This window comes from Talaromyces amestolkiae (genome assembly GCF_001896365.1).
Source record: "Talaromyces amestolkiae strain CIB chromosome Unknown scaffold14.1, whole genome shotgun sequence".
Lineage (NCBI taxonomy): Eukaryota > Fungi > Ascomycota > Eurotiomycetes > Eurotiales > Trichocomaceae > Talaromyces > Talaromyces amestolkiae.
In genome coordinates, this window is record NW_024468050.1 from 404,376 (window position 1) to 418,981 (window position 14,606).

At 47.6% G+C, this 14,606-nt stretch overlaps 5 protein-coding genes across 5 annotated transcripts; 3 read left to right on the top strand and 2 right to left on the bottom strand.

The window, feature by feature from the left end:
- Positions 1 to 275: 275 nt before the first annotated feature.
- On the top strand, positions 276 to 2,141 carry BHQ10_007098 (uncharacterized protein; the record flags this gene model as incomplete). Its single annotated transcript, XM_040879756.1, has 4 exons — positions 276 to 518; positions 570 to 984; positions 1,040 to 1,768; positions 1,828 to 2,141. The coding sequence occupies 4 exons, from the start codon at positions 276 to 278 to the stop codon at positions 2,139 to 2,141; spliced, it is 1,701 nt and encodes a 566-aa protein (XP_040735602.1).
- A 378-nt stretch (positions 2,142 to 2,519) lies between these two features.
- BHQ10_007099 (uncharacterized protein) lies at positions 2,520 to 5,263 on the bottom strand (the record flags this gene model as incomplete). The annotated part of the gene is made up of 3 exons (XM_040879757.1): positions 2,520 to 3,068; positions 3,125 to 5,126; positions 5,196 to 5,263. The coding sequence occupies 3 exons, from the start codon at positions 5,261 to 5,263 to the stop codon at positions 2,520 to 2,522; spliced, it is 2,619 nt and encodes an 872-aa protein (XP_040735603.1).
- Positions 5,264 to 6,008: 745 nt separating this feature from the next.
- BHQ10_007100 (uncharacterized protein) lies at positions 6,009 to 9,610 on the top strand (the record flags this gene model as incomplete). The annotated part of the gene is made up of 2 exons (XM_040879760.1): positions 6,009 to 6,041; positions 6,098 to 9,610. The coding sequence occupies 2 exons, from the start codon at positions 6,009 to 6,011 to the stop codon at positions 9,608 to 9,610; spliced, it is 3,546 nt and encodes a 1,181-aa protein (XP_040735604.1).
- A 321-nt stretch (positions 9,611 to 9,931) lies between these two features.
- Positions 9,932 to 11,176, bottom strand: BHQ10_007101 (uncharacterized protein; the record flags this gene model as incomplete). Its single annotated transcript, XM_040879761.1, has 1 exon — positions 9,932 to 11,176. One exon carries the CDS (start codon positions 11,174 to 11,176, stop codon positions 9,932 to 9,934), a length of 1,245 nt encoding a protein of 414 aa, XP_040735605.1.
- A 1,474-nt stretch (positions 11,177 to 12,650) lies between these two features.
- On the top strand, positions 12,651 to 14,551 carry BHQ10_007102 (uncharacterized protein; the record flags this gene model as incomplete). Its single annotated transcript, XM_040879762.1, has 7 exons — positions 12,651 to 12,750; positions 12,801 to 12,977; positions 13,038 to 13,173; positions 13,226 to 13,645; positions 13,697 to 14,076; positions 14,134 to 14,234; positions 14,297 to 14,551. 7 exons carry the CDS (start codon positions 12,651 to 12,653, stop codon positions 14,549 to 14,551), a joined length of 1,569 nt encoding a protein of 522 aa, XP_040735606.1.
- Between the last annotated feature and the right edge of the window lie 55 nt (positions 14,552 to 14,606).

The following is a 14,606-nucleotide window of genomic DNA, read 5'->3' on the forward strand; positions in this document are numbered from 1 at the left end:
GCGTATAATAATTATAATTCTGGTTCATGACAGAAAATCAGATATATCGGGCATCAATCCTACAGTATTACTCCGCCGAACGAACATCCGGTGGAAACAAGATGTACTATCAACGACATTTGAAGCCTAGATTTAAGGGGCATTTGCAACCCAGGCTTTTCATACTAACATATATACAGGAGATGTTTAGAAGGATATGTTAATTTGTTCATTCCAGTCCTGTAGACCTCTCGGAATTCAGTGACCTACAACATCAATCGATCCAATTCGCAAACATGACTACCCTCCCGCTCGACGTTGAGAAAGAACGAGAGTACACCCCACAGAGCGCACAATCCTCAGGTACCAATGATATCTCTCCGAATGAGCCCGAAAGTAATCATCAAACAATAAGAACTCCAGAAAAAGCCGTTGCTGAAGACATAGACGCGGATGACGATGGGTATCCCAAGGGTCTTCGACTGTTCTGCATTGTTGTAGCCCTTGGTATGAGCATCTTTCTCGTCGCCCTCGACATGGTACGTTTCAGGAGTCGCCAACGGGAAGCTTCTTTTTTGACCATTGAATAGACGATTGTAGCAACAGCCATTCCCAAAATCACCGATCAGTTCCACAGCCTAGACGATGTTAGTTGGTACGGTTCAGCCTTCTTGATGACCACCGGCGGCTTCCAATCGACCTGGGGGAAGGCGTACAAGTACTTCCCCGTCAAAATCACCTTTCTCGTCTCCGTATTCCTTTTTGAGCTTGGAAGCTTGGTATGTGGCGTGGCTCCAAACTCCGTGGCACTTATTGTCGGCCGTGCAATCGCCGGAGTTGGTGCAGCTGGTATTGGGGGTGGAGTTTTTATTATCATCGCTTTCATTGCTAGTCCGAAACGAAGGCCTGTATTCACTGGTATTGTAGGCATGTCTTATGGCATAGCGTCGGTTGTTGGGCCTCTTGTTGGTGGTGCTTTTGCCGATCAGGTAACGTGGAGGTGGTGTAAGTCTCTACCCTCTGCTTTGCAAGCCCTTTGCCAGCCGCTGACTGTCTTTAGGCTTTTATATAAACTTACCAATCGGCGGTTTGGCAGCTGCATCGATCGTGGTCTTCTTCCACTCGCCTAAAACGTCTTTGCCCGTCAAGGCAACCGTCAAGGAGAAGGTTTTGCAAATGGACCCTATCGGGACCATCCTTCTAGTTTGTGCTATCATTTCATACATCTTACCGCTTCAATTTGGCGGACAGACCAAAGCGTGGAACTCAAGTACTGTGATCGGTCTTCTCATCGGTTTCCCTCTCATGATAATTGCTTTCATGATATGGGAATACTTCCAAGGAGAGAGAGCTGCCTTTCCACCACGCCTAATTAGTAACCGCCTTATCTTGGTCAACTCGCTTTATGCCTTCTTCTTCGCGGGCTCTTACTTTATTGTCATTTATTATATTCCCATCTACTTCCAGAGCATCCAAAACGTCAGTCCCACGATTTCCGGTGTCCGGAACCTGCCGTTGATCATCTCCATGTCGATAGCCCTAATCGTCTCCGGCGGTAGTATTACCAAAACTGGCCATACTGCGCCTCTGATGGTCATTGGTGGTGTTATTGCGACCATTGGCTCTGGTCTAATCTACTCATTGGATATTGGAACAAGCACAGGCAAGTGGATTGTATACCAGATAATCGGTGGCATTGGATGGGGACTGGCATACCAGGTCCCGATCAATGCGGCGCAGGGCATGGTCGATCCTAGCGATATTGCAACAGTGACGGGCATTATAATCTGTGAGTAGCTCATAGCCCCGCCTTTCCGACACGAGCACAATCTAACATATCAAACCAAGTCTTCCAAACCGTCGGAGGCGCAGTCTTCGTCGCCGCAGCGCAGTCTGCCTTTGTAAATCAGCTCATCATCCACCTTGCCGCCATCGCACCAAACATCGATTCCAGTCTAGTGGTAGCAACTGGTGCAAGCGATCTACGAAGTGTCTTTACACCCGCGCAAATGGCTAGTATCTTGCCCTCCTATATGGCGGGKCTCAAGGKCGCTTTTGCGCTCTCCATTGCTGCGGCGGGATTGGCTTTTTGTCTTAGTCCATTCAACAATTTTAGGAAAATAAATGCGCATGCTGATAGCCCCGCTGGCGCAGTAGTGTGAAGACTGTGAAAGCCAGGGAATTTCTACATTGTGATATATGTGTATTCGTTTTGAAACTGCCTTCCCTCGCGTACCTGGGTGATTTGGGTTGTTCAAAAGCCTCACTTTCTTCCCATGTTTCCATTTGTCAATAGAATGTTTGGTTTCTTTGCAGTTTTAGATTATCTGGGTTTGCATGTGGTATAGATCTCACCAAGTAGTAGTAACCCCTCAATTGAGTTAATATGACCCCTTAGACAAGCAGGTGACGAATCGGCAACATCATAACAGTATTTATTCAGTGCAACCGTACAAGTAGATACAGAGTAGTGAATTGAAGACTTAACCAACGCCGTCATCCCAGATACAATGGACACCAACGTGACACCAAGCTCAATACTAATACTCGAAATCATCATCGACACCTCCTTTCCCGGCAGTCTCCTTGGCTACCGCCTCTTGTCGACGATACATCTCCGCCACAGCTCGAGTGGTAGTCGCCTGCTCGGGTTTCTTATCGTCACGCGCTTTGATATATCGAGGAAAACGCAGAGAGATACCTTTCCCGTCCGCGCCGGATGTGCCGACAACCTCTTCCGATGCTGCCTTGTAGCGCGGACTCAAGGTGAGATCTGCAGCTTTGACTTCCCAGACTAGACGGGGTTCGAACCAGACGTCTGGCTGATCTTTAGGGACAGTTGAGTGCTCATAGAAGGGTTTGGGGCGGTCGATGGCGAGAGGGGAGAGTTCTTTGTGAAGCTCTTCAAGCAAGGCTTCAGAAAAACCTGTGCCAATGTTACAGATTGTTTCAAAAGTTTGCTTGCTGGCGTTGTATGCTGCCAATAGGAAGGCACCGTAGACCGAAGTTCGCTTTCCTCGGCCAAAGTATGCTCCCAGAACGACGAGATCAAGAGAGTCTCCAAGACCTTGTAAATAATCTTTCTTGACCTGTGATCTTCGTTAGAAAATGCGCTAAATCAGGAGGCAATGCTAGGGTCAAGTACCTTAAGCCAGTTCCGACTTCGCTTGCTGGGTTCGTAGCCACTCTCTTCTGTATCAAGCATCTTGACCATCAGACCCTCGCAGGACGCTTTCACACTGTCTTCCAGCAGACTTTGAATTTCGTCAAGTTCGTTGGTATTCGAATGTTGAGCGAATGCAAACTCCCCCTCAATAGGATGAAAAGACTCATGTAAGAGCTGGCGACGCTCACGGAGAGACTTTTTCACTGTTGGCTCACCATTCAAGAACAGTAGATCAAACGCAAAGACACAGACTTTGACTTTGACGTCTTCGGCCTTGACATCCTTGCGCTTACGAGTCATCAACTGCTGAAACGGTAGCACCTTCTTGTTGGCCATATCCCACGCGACTGTTTCACAGTCAAGAACAAAGCTACTAACACCTGGCTTGATCCAGGTATCAAGCTTTGCTAGAATATCGGGGTATTTCTTGGATAAATCCTCAGAGTTCCGCGAGAAGATTGAACTGAGGCCCTTGGCATCCTTTTGGAGAGTAGCACTCGCGTTGGGATATTGATGGATAGATTCCGGTGACACATAGTGAATTTGGGCTCGTTCACCGTCATATTTGTACTCGCAGGTGAATTCCTTGCCCTCGAATCTATCCAGAACTTCGGTAATGGATTTGGTTGGTTTAGCCAACATAGGCTTCAACGGAACACCAGGCTGCAGCTTGCAGACATTCGGTAGATTTAAAATCCCCTCTTTGAGCATGGCGGGAATAATGACTTCATAGGCTGGAAATTCACTGTATACCTGCTTCAGTACAGACTCTCCCTGTACCAGGAGGTCGGCGCTAGGAGACTTTCCACTCTTGACTTCTGCTTCATGAGTAACTACTGCTTGTGCAAGAGCAACGAGAACGGTCTTCTCGGCTAGGCCGAGCCTTAGCTTTCCTTCAAGGAATCTGATGAGAAATTTTGCTTCGCTCGGGCCGCCTTTATCCTGTTTGATATCAATTCCCTTGGATCCCTTGCCTGCCGTAGCAGAATCTGCGGCAGATAGAAGTTTTTTTATGCCTGAAATTTTTTTGTCCTGAGATCCATGACCTTGGACCTTGGCAATCGTGAGCAATCCTTCGTGGACGCCTCGGACAGTTAGTGGTTTTGGTTTGAACATCGTAGGCTGATTCGATCTGCTCTTTGCTGCAACCAAGCCCAAGTCACCAATTTCATGCTGGTCTGCTTTGATGACAGCCAAGCTTCGTCCGGTTGTTTCTCCAATTGCTTTCATAATCAAAGACTCTCCAATGCCTAGTTCGATACCAGCATAGTCGGCTGCCAGTTTGTTGATCATCAATTGAACGGTTGGCAAAAGGTCCTCTGGTGTGAGTCTAAGGACCTGTCGCAGGAAGAGAGATGCATGCGCTAGGATTATCAAACGCTTAGTCGTCATCTCGATAAGAGAGAATGTCGTACAGAGTGCGGCGTACGGAACAGGTTCACCCGCCTTCCAGTCAGGATACGGATCATTGCTGGTGCCTTGCAAGGTTGCTTGGACCTTCTCAATCTGCTTCTTCTTGATTTCAGGTTTCTCGTCCTCATCCTCTTCGCTGGCGGAGGGCTCTTCGGCAGGTTCATCGGCATCTTCTTCCACAGGTGTCACTTCTCCAGATGCCTTTTTCGCTTTCATAGGCGACGATGGTCGCTCGACGAGAACCTCTTTAGCAGTCTTCTTGGGACGAGGGCTTTTGGAGTTTTTCTTCCTTCTCTTGTTGGCAGGCTGGATATCTGAGTCATCGCTTTCTTCTGCTTCCGCAGACTGGTCTCTCTTGACACCCTTTTTAGGCGATGTTAATTCATCATTGGCGGCGCTCGCGTCTCCATTCAAATCTATGTCATCTTGGCCCTCGTTTTCTGGCGGTTTTGTCGTAGATACGTTACCTTTATTGGTCTCTTTTCTTCTGTTCCCGTCTGAAAAAGACAATGTGGTTTGGCGCTTCGCGGCATCTGTGGAATTTTGTCTGTCGGACCCGAAGAATTTCCTGTTCGTTCACGATACTTTTGTTAGCACAGTCACAGCTATCGGATTTTACAGCGACAACCCGACGCACCAGATTGTCGACTGCGGATCTCTGACATACCCCAGCGTAGCTTGCCTCGTGTTAGTCTTTTCCGGCATAATTGATATTGGACGTTGCGTCCACGCTGAAATGTCGCGAAATTGCACTCCCTGTTGACTTTTGTTCGAGATATTTACGGCTGTAGTCGCATGAAAGAAATCAGATCGTCTTGCGAAAAATCTAGCAGGTGGACTGTGATTTCTAAAACTTGGGGAGGGCCAATGCAGGACGGAGATACGCAAGGATTGCCGCATAGAAATATTCGTCAATGATCTTAAAGAAATAGGCACCACTGAACTGAAAACCTCCGAAGAAAGCCGTGGATAATGCCTTTCGGCGTGAATGAGGCTGTAACGTCCTTTCAGCATAGGCGGAGTCTCCAAACTTTCCCCGACGCGTCGACGGAAGCAAGTGACGCGTTAATTAGTTATGGCGTCACGTGCGGTGCTGCCTAGAATGTCGAACAACTCAACAATTACTAGCATAGGAGTAATGAGCCGCTTAAGAAGCTTCAATTAGGAAAATCTACCGAGAATGAAAAATTGCCTAATTGCTTTCATGTAAATTTGACTGTCTTTATTTGGAGATTGTACACTGATAACAAAGGCGGTCAGTACCTCGCAGACCGCCTATAATAGAAACGGCAGAAAACGCGGCGGATCAGAAAGAGGTGAGATGTTTGGTTTCTTGAAGGTGCCACAACTACCGTGATATAATTCGCATGTTCACTAAAATGATGCCGCAGATGGCTTGAAGAGCTAGATTTCCCGAATCAACCCATGCATACGAACCAGGCAACCATCAATGGAGGCTCAGAGACAGGAGGCGTTCAGGAAGGTTTGCTTCCCCGCTTTTTCTAGCATCGAACGCATCTAACTTGATATCATATAAAGCTTCGCCCTGCATGCGTTGAGCTTAGCTCCGCCGCTCTAAGCTTTCGTACACGCCAGAACCAACCTCGTGATGTTCAAAGAGCACTAGAAGGCTTGTACGCTGTACTGGAGCCTTTGGGAAGTGCGGATGCCCTGGATGTAAAACTGGCCGAATATGTTTTCTTTCCCCTTTCGCAAGTGTTCAATCAAGCACAGGCACTGCCCCAGGGATGTCTAGAGATCGCAGTCAAGTGCATTACGGTCCTCGTCGCGAAGGGATGGAGATCTCAGTTGGCCCCCGAGATGGGGAAACAATTGCTCATTCTCATGACCATTTTGGTAGGCGGCACTCCGGCCCAGAATCGGGGGCAAGCAACCTTGAAACCCGAGTCGGAAGAACTTTCAGTTGCAAGCTTTGTCTGCATGGATTCTATATTCCAAATGCTCCAAGGGCCAGTCGCTGAAAAGACCATCTTCAATGAGATTGGCTCTGCTACTATCATCGATCAAACCGTCTATCTGCTTTTGGAAGGCATATCGGAAGGTGCTTCGGCTGCCGTTCAAATATCAGCACTATCTGCACTTCAACCTCTTTTCAGCCGGGTCACTGATAGGGTCATTCTGGCAAGTATAATGCCTCGTGTCGTTTCAGCTTTGACGAAGGTTGTGATACCCACCACCAAGACCCGGAGAAGCTTCAAAGTTTTAGAGGGATCTCTTCAGTTGCTAGAAAGTATTCTCAAGGCTGTCCTCAATGATGAAGCTGTGTATGGAGAACAACAAAAACAAAATAAAGATGAATCAAGCGACAAGATAGTCCTTGATGAAGCATGGCTCAAAGCAACAGCCGGACAAATCAAGCTCGCTCTGGCAAATGTCATTCGAATCAGACAGCACGATAGACAAGCAGTACGCGATGCTCTTCTTAATCTCTGTTTGATGATAATTGAAGAATGTCCCAAGTCATTGAAGGAATCTCTACCTCTCATAGTGGAGACCATGGTGGTGCTCTCAGATGTTGACGATGAAAATGTTCCAAATAATGCCTATAATTCATTACTCCATCTGGCTACGGTACAGAGTCTGACTGTGGACATTCTCAAGGACCTACTTCAAATATGGACGACTTCATTTCAAAGGATCATGCAAAGCAGTGACGAAGCTGCCAAACAGAGGGCTATCAAACAAATCACCATCGCTTTTCAAATCCTCTCGCAAGTGCAATCGAGCTCGGCTTTGCTGGAAAGCAACGTCGCGCTTGGACTTTGTGATAGTCTTGCGGCAATAGTTCAGTCATCGAAATCCGTGCCCATGCCTGTGACTTCATCTTCAGTAGGTGGTCTAGAGCTTGCTGTTATAGGCAAACAAAACACCTCACAGACATTCCCTCCAGTGCTTCTCGAACACCGCAGTCAGCAGCAGACACTAACAGATATGACATCTATGGTCACAAGGCTCAACCGCACACAGTCGGGTGAGACTATTACGAGATATATTATCAATCAGGTTCATCAGGCTGCGGGTGATACCATAGTTGCGCCCTTGTGGCTGGCCTTGCAATTTCTGCGATCTGAAGGATCGAATGGCATCGACGAATTTCTCACCTTTGATACCTCGGCTACCCTCTCGTCTCGGGCAACCATGATCGAGGAACTATATTCAGTCGCACTTCCAACTTTAAATGAGCCACCATCAACTGACCCACGGGACTGGAGGGTCTCGGCACTTTCATTAGAGATTGTAGCTTTGCAAGCCCAACAACTCAAAGAAGATTTTCGCCCAGAATTGATAGATGCATTATATCCCGTGCTACAATTCCTTGCGTCTAACAACCCTAATCTACAGACTCATGCTATGGCTTGTTTGAACATCATCACACAATCCTGCAATTATCCGGATACACGCACAATGTTGATTGAAAACGTTGACTATCTCGTCAATGCAGTGGCGCTCAAGCTCAACACATTTGACGTCTCGCCGTATCCTCCACAAGTTCTTTTGATGATGGTCAAGCTGTCTGGAGCTGGTCTTATACCATATCTAGACGATCTTGTAAGCTCCATTTTCGGCATTCTTGACATGTATCACGGATATCCTAAGCTCGTCGAATTGCTTTACTCGAGTCTTGCTGCGATTGTCGAAGAGGGTACCCGGACCCCAGAATTGCTGTCGATTACTGCAGACGGTCAAGAAAMCCTTATGGAACACAAAAMCCAGGCATASGAGCCATTATCAGTCGCAGAATTGGTGAATAATATTGCTCATAGACGAGCCAAACGAGTACGTATCGAAGAAATCGACAGCAAGCTAGATGAAGAACGACTCCCACACCCTCAACGTCCATGGACACGCGAACAAGACGGACCTCCACTTCCCAAACAAGACGACGACAAAAACATCGAAGAACTTCTCAATGAGACCATCAACCCTCTAGACGAGCCTGACGAATCTCTCCCTCCACCAAAAGATCCCGAAGACGCCCCCAAGCCTCTCAGCAAATCACACAATTTACTCTTACAGATAGTAAAATCCATACCTCCGCACCTTGGCTCACCATCCCCCTTCTTGAGGCGATCACTCCTATCCCTTCTCAACCAGGCTTTTCCCGTCTTGTCCAAAAMCCAAGCCAGTTTCCTGCCACTCATCAATGAACTATGGCCGCCAGTGAGTTCACGAATTGCGCCCCCCTCCACAGCAAGCTCGACACCCGTCTACCTTACAACATCTTCAACGACAACTTCCTCTTCAACGGATATTGTCTCTAGAACATCTAAACCAGAAGATGACAGTATAATCAAAGAAGAAACCTTCGTCACCGCCGCTGCCTGTGACGTCGTGACAAACATGTGCGAACTAGCAGGCGACTTCATGGCCTCGCGCGTAGCCAGCGAATACCCACGCTGGCGCCGCCTATACCTCGACAACTGGAAAAAGGTCCTCGTCGACGCAGAACGGAGCCTTGACCGTCAAACCCGACGAACACAGAAGTTGAAGGACACATCATTAGCGGTGTTCAAAACCACAATTCCGGACCTGAGTTTGTCGAGTAGTACCGCTCGCTCGTTTACGCAGCACCATATCCTCTGGCGCTCACTGCTCACTCTATTCGTGAATGTGCTTGCCCACGTTCGAATTCCATTATCTATCGGCGACGAACTCTGTGATTCCATCGGGGGCTGGATCATGAAATTTGTCGGATCGAAATACTACTTTCATTTCTATGATAAACGTACATCATCACCCCCGAGGCAACAAGCTATCCAACAACTCTCTGACAAAGCCGACAAAGGTGAAGAGGATATGCACCTCGTCAACAGGGCGATACAAGCCATGGAGGCATGGAATAAGGATTTGACGTGGTTTATATTCTGGCAGGGGCTGATCTCGGAACGTTCTTCTGCAGCAACATCTACACCATCTTCCACTTCTGATTCGACCAGTGGGCGTTGGCAATTACCGCACGAACTGCAACGGTTTAATGATAATGCCAGTAAGAGCGGAAGATGGAAGTTTGCATCTGTGGAAGTTGTATAGTCCTTAAACTACTAAAGAGGGTGTTGGTGCATAGATACTTGATCACTTGTAGATACGTTGACTACGAATTGGAATACATAACCTCAAATGAGTGGAGAATTGATTGAGTAGTTAGCCGAGTCATTTTTCGCACGAGAAATCACAGTCAACTCAAACATAACAGCCAATATAGTATATCGCAACATCAACAAATTGTCCTCTGCCGTAGACAGAAAGCCCCGAAAGAATAAATCAGTCAGATCAAATGAAAAGACAGGATTTCAAAACACTTGACAAATGAATGTGTAGTGTGCCGTGAAACCGATGAGGGAATAAGCGATTTTACTCAGACTCTTCCTCACTCTCATCGCTGTCGGCAGTCGAAAGCCACTCGAGGAACTTTTCAGCAGCCTTGCGAACCTTTCGGCTGGTCTGAAGATCGACATACTTCTTGCTGCCCTTGCTGCCCCAAGCCTTGAGGACGTCCTCAGAAACAAGGTCGTTCTGGTAGTATCCGAGAAGGATAGCTGGAACCTGAGGGATGAGCTCAGGATGGTCCTTGCCCAGGAAACGCTCGGTACCGCCTAGGAATGCCTTTTCATGACGCTCAGAAGTAATCAGCTTCTTCAACATGGCAGCACGAGATGGGATCTGCTTGACAATCTTGTCGTCGAAGATGGTCTGTGCAAGCACGGTCAAAGTCTTGTGCTTGTTCTCAATGCCGAGCTCCAGGGCCTTCTTGTAGATATCAATGTCGCTGACCTTAGCAACACCACCATTGTCTTCGGCTTCTTTGATGATCCAGCTTCCAAGCTGATCGTAAATGGTAGCGCCACCTTCTTCGTCATCGTCCTCGCCGCCTTCAATGATCAAGGTGCGCTTGAGATCGTCGGGAAGATCCTTAGCACGGGCCTTGACGGCTTCTTCAGAGACATCGACGGACCACTTGACCTCTTCTTCGTCCTCGTCCTCGATGTTGATCTTCTCAGCGCCGGCAACAATTTCGTCGTCACTAGCAGCTAGAAGCTCGCCATCATCACCTTCGTCAGAAGCGTTGCTGTCTCCTGGGCTGCCATTCTTTTCTCCATTGGCTTCGTCTTTATCTTTCTTCTTGTCACGACGAGATTTCTTGTCCTTCTTGCCTCCCTTGGCAGGAGTCTTTCTCACGATGAAGGTGCTCAGCTTGAGACGAGGATCAACGTCAGAGCGCTGGCCGCAAGCTTTGCAGTCCAAAGTAATACGGTTGTCCTTGAGAATCACTTCGGTTTCGGGGTTCTTGCACTTCTTGCAGAGAACAAATTTGTCGATGAAACCATCCAACAAGTCCTGAAGCTTGGGAGCGTCGTGGGCACCGTTGATAATCCAACGATCGTCAGTGGGCTTAGCGTTGGCCTGAGCTCCAATTTCAAATCCGAAGTACTTGATGAGGTACTCGGGAGGACGAGCGAGGGACTGAGCGACGGTGTTCAAGTTCACAACGACGGTCTTGATACCGTTACCCTTACCCTCGATCTTGGCCTGGAGCTTCTCCATCTTGTAACGGTAGAAGGGGTCGGTAACATCGCGACGAACGTTGACGGTAGCCATGGTGTCGATTTGGTAGGTTTATTTTGAAAAGACTTTTCAAGAAGCGAGAATGGGCGGCTTGTGCGAAAGGCGGACGACAGGAGACACAACAAAGATTGTTTGGTAGCAAAGATACATGCGGTAGAATTTACCTCAGATTCTTTGTAACAAAAGATAGGTAGAATGATCGTCTAGAAGTCGACGGTCACGACGGTTCAACCACAGGATCTCGAGTGTATACTACACGGTTTCCGCACGAAGCGAAACGTATGCAGCGTAAGCGGCAAATGGTGTTCAAAAGCGTTGACGGAGGGCGAATACATGAACAGACTCTCGACCTCGAGCTGTTTTGTTCGCTGGCGGTAGACGTTGCGACGGAAATTTATACGAGTCCAAAAACCAAAGCGGATGGTTTTTGATGAGAGCAGATCTGCAAAAAGAGAAACAGTCAGAATATGCCGAGTTTGACTCACACGTAACCAGGAGTGGCTTGATAATGGGAGGTAAGTTGGGCGGGGTGACTCGACTGTGTACGCACTTTTGTAGCAAGATGACTATAAGCCAACTGAGTGATGTGATGATAGATTTTGAGATGATTGTAGGAAGACTGAAGCTTTTCCAAGTTGTGTGTAAGGAAGAAGAATATTTGTAAGAGCAAAATCGGGTTGAGTGAGAAAAGGCAACAACGGCCGCCGCTTCGGAATCCACAGCGGCCTAACACCGTAGGGCCAATCAGCGATGAGTATGCGCCCACGTATTCTGATTACCAGCATACTCGTAATGTAACAATACCAGACGTGATTTTTCTATGGACTTGTTGTGGGACAAAATACATGACTCGAAAAAATACGTACGTCAGCTGACTTCCGGCTAAACGGCAGCAGAGTTTTCGATCTTGAATTGACTTAAATTACTAGACGCTAGTCTAATTAGGCGATTAAGTCCGTATACTTAAAATACACCATGTATCACGGTATTTTACCTCCGATGACGCTCTTTTCGTGGTGGGGGAAATTTTGCTGTTAGACTGCATACATTCGTGACACGACTCATTGGATAATATACCTTAGATATCCTTCAACTTCTGTTAGCGACGAACATAATTGACCTTTGGTATGTGAGTTGACCCTGGATTTTACTTCCCGTACAACACAACATAGCTTGGTTGAATCTTCGGCGGGGAATATCTCAACAGCTGTATGTATAGCTTCTTGCCCATCTATCAATTGTGGATATTGAAGAGCCTTGGGTTATCCAAAGTAGGGTACTTGGGAAAGAAGCGGCTATGCCATTATTAGTTCACTCAATAGTAGCGACACGTGCTGACCCTATTTTGTCAACAGGTAAGAATACCACATAAGTATATCATATACTTAGGGTTAGTCACGTCCTAGTCAAGCAGGAGTAGTGTTGCCTCCTCGGTCCAGTGTACAAAGTCACTCCAATATAATCAATTACCGTCAGTTGATATACCTATCAGCTGAAACAACACAACATGACGCTCGACCTCAGTCTCTACCTAGTAACAGATTCTACGCCTGCCATACTCGGAAGCCGAGACATCTACACAGTCGTCGAAGAAGCTTGCAAGGGTGGTATGTGCTTCCGTATCAAAAGTATAGCACAATTCGTTGATATTTCTCAGGAGTTACGATCGTTCAATACAGAGACAAGACAAGTGATACCGGAGCCCTCGTGGAAACAGCCACGAAGCTCCATGACATCACGAAACGATACAATGTTCCTCTGATAATCAATGACCGTGTAGATGTTGCTATCGCGTCCGGTGCGGAGGGTGTGCATCTGGGGCAGGATGATATGTGTTAGTATTTCATATGTGAAATCCTCAAGGGGAGACGTCACTAATCCGCCGTTATCATAGCAATAACTGCCGCCAAGAAGATACTGAGCAAAGATGCCATCGTCGGTATCAGTGCATCAACCGTTGAGGAGGCTGTCAGGGCCGTCAAAGAAGGAGCCGATTATCTAGGCATTGGCACACTGTTTGCGACTCCAACGTGAGTATCCGTTCTTACTAATCGGTTGTACCTGAATCTAAAAAATCAACAGAAAAACAAATACCAAAAACATAATCGGCACAGCAGGCGTCCAGATGATTCTCGACAGTATCAGCCGCCTCGATCGGGCAGTAAGCACCGTCGGAATTGGCGGCATCAATCTATCCAATGTGCAGCGAGTCCTATATCAATCAGCGGCCCCTAACAAAGCCCTTGACGGCGTAGCAGTGGTGAGTGCAATCATGGCCGCAGAGAACCCCAAATCTGTTGCGGAACAACTCAAAGAGACGATAGCCACGCCGCCGGCTTTTGTTACCAGGAATTCCATTGAGGACTCTTCAGCTGTTGACGTGAGCGCACTTGCTGCTGCTGTTCCGGAAGTGGTGCAGAAGGTAGTCAATTTCCATCCTATCGTGCACAGTATGATCAATTTTGTGGTTGCGAACTTTGTTGCGAATGTGGCTATCTCAGCGTACGTCTTACCCCGTCCGTTCTGTCAAAAGCCTTGCTGATCTGTTGCCAGCGGTCTATCGCCCATTATGTCCCAATACGGCGACGAAGCCAAGGACCTCGCCGTCCACGGAGGTGGACTCGTCATCAACATGGGCACACTGACCAGTGCAAGCATCGGCGAATACCTCAAAGCTGTCAAAGCGTACAACAGCAACGGCAACCCTGTCGTGCTCGATCCAGTCGGTGCCGGAGCTACTGCAATTAGACGGGATGCAGTCAGAACGCTGATGGCAGGCGGTTATTTTGATCTTATCAAGGGTAATGAACGAGAAATTCGGCAGGTTTATGGGAATACGGCCAATCTTACTCAGAGGGGGGTTGATAGTGGGCCGAGCGCGTTGAACGATGTTGAGAAGGCTACTTTGGCTAGAGATCTGGCCCGGAGGGAGCGTATGTTGGCCACTTTACAACGAGGGATTTTGGTAAGCTGACAATGATTCTTAACAGGAAACATTGTCCTCATTACCGGGACGATTGACTACCTGAGTGATGGACGTCGCGTCATTGCAATTAAGAATGGCCACGAACTACTCAGCAAAGCTACCGGGGTCAGTCATCCTCTTGCTAAATCTAATTCCCAAGAACAAAACACTGACAAAAGACTGAACAGACCGGCTGCGCCATCGGCACAATCTGTGGTGCCTACTTAGCAGCGTATCGAGACAACAAACTCCTCGCAGTGCTTGCAGGGTTATTAATGTACGAAATCGCAGCCGAGAATGCAGCAGCAAAGGACACGGTTAATGGACCGGGGACATTCCTGCCTGCTTTCCTTGATGAAATCCATTTCATATGGCAAAAGGCTTCAGAGGGTGATTTGAAATGGGCTCAGGGGCGTGCTAAGATTGAAGAAGTCAAGCTGTGATGTGTGGAAAAGAAATGTATACGTACTACACAAATTAGATGTTTATTAACCCTAA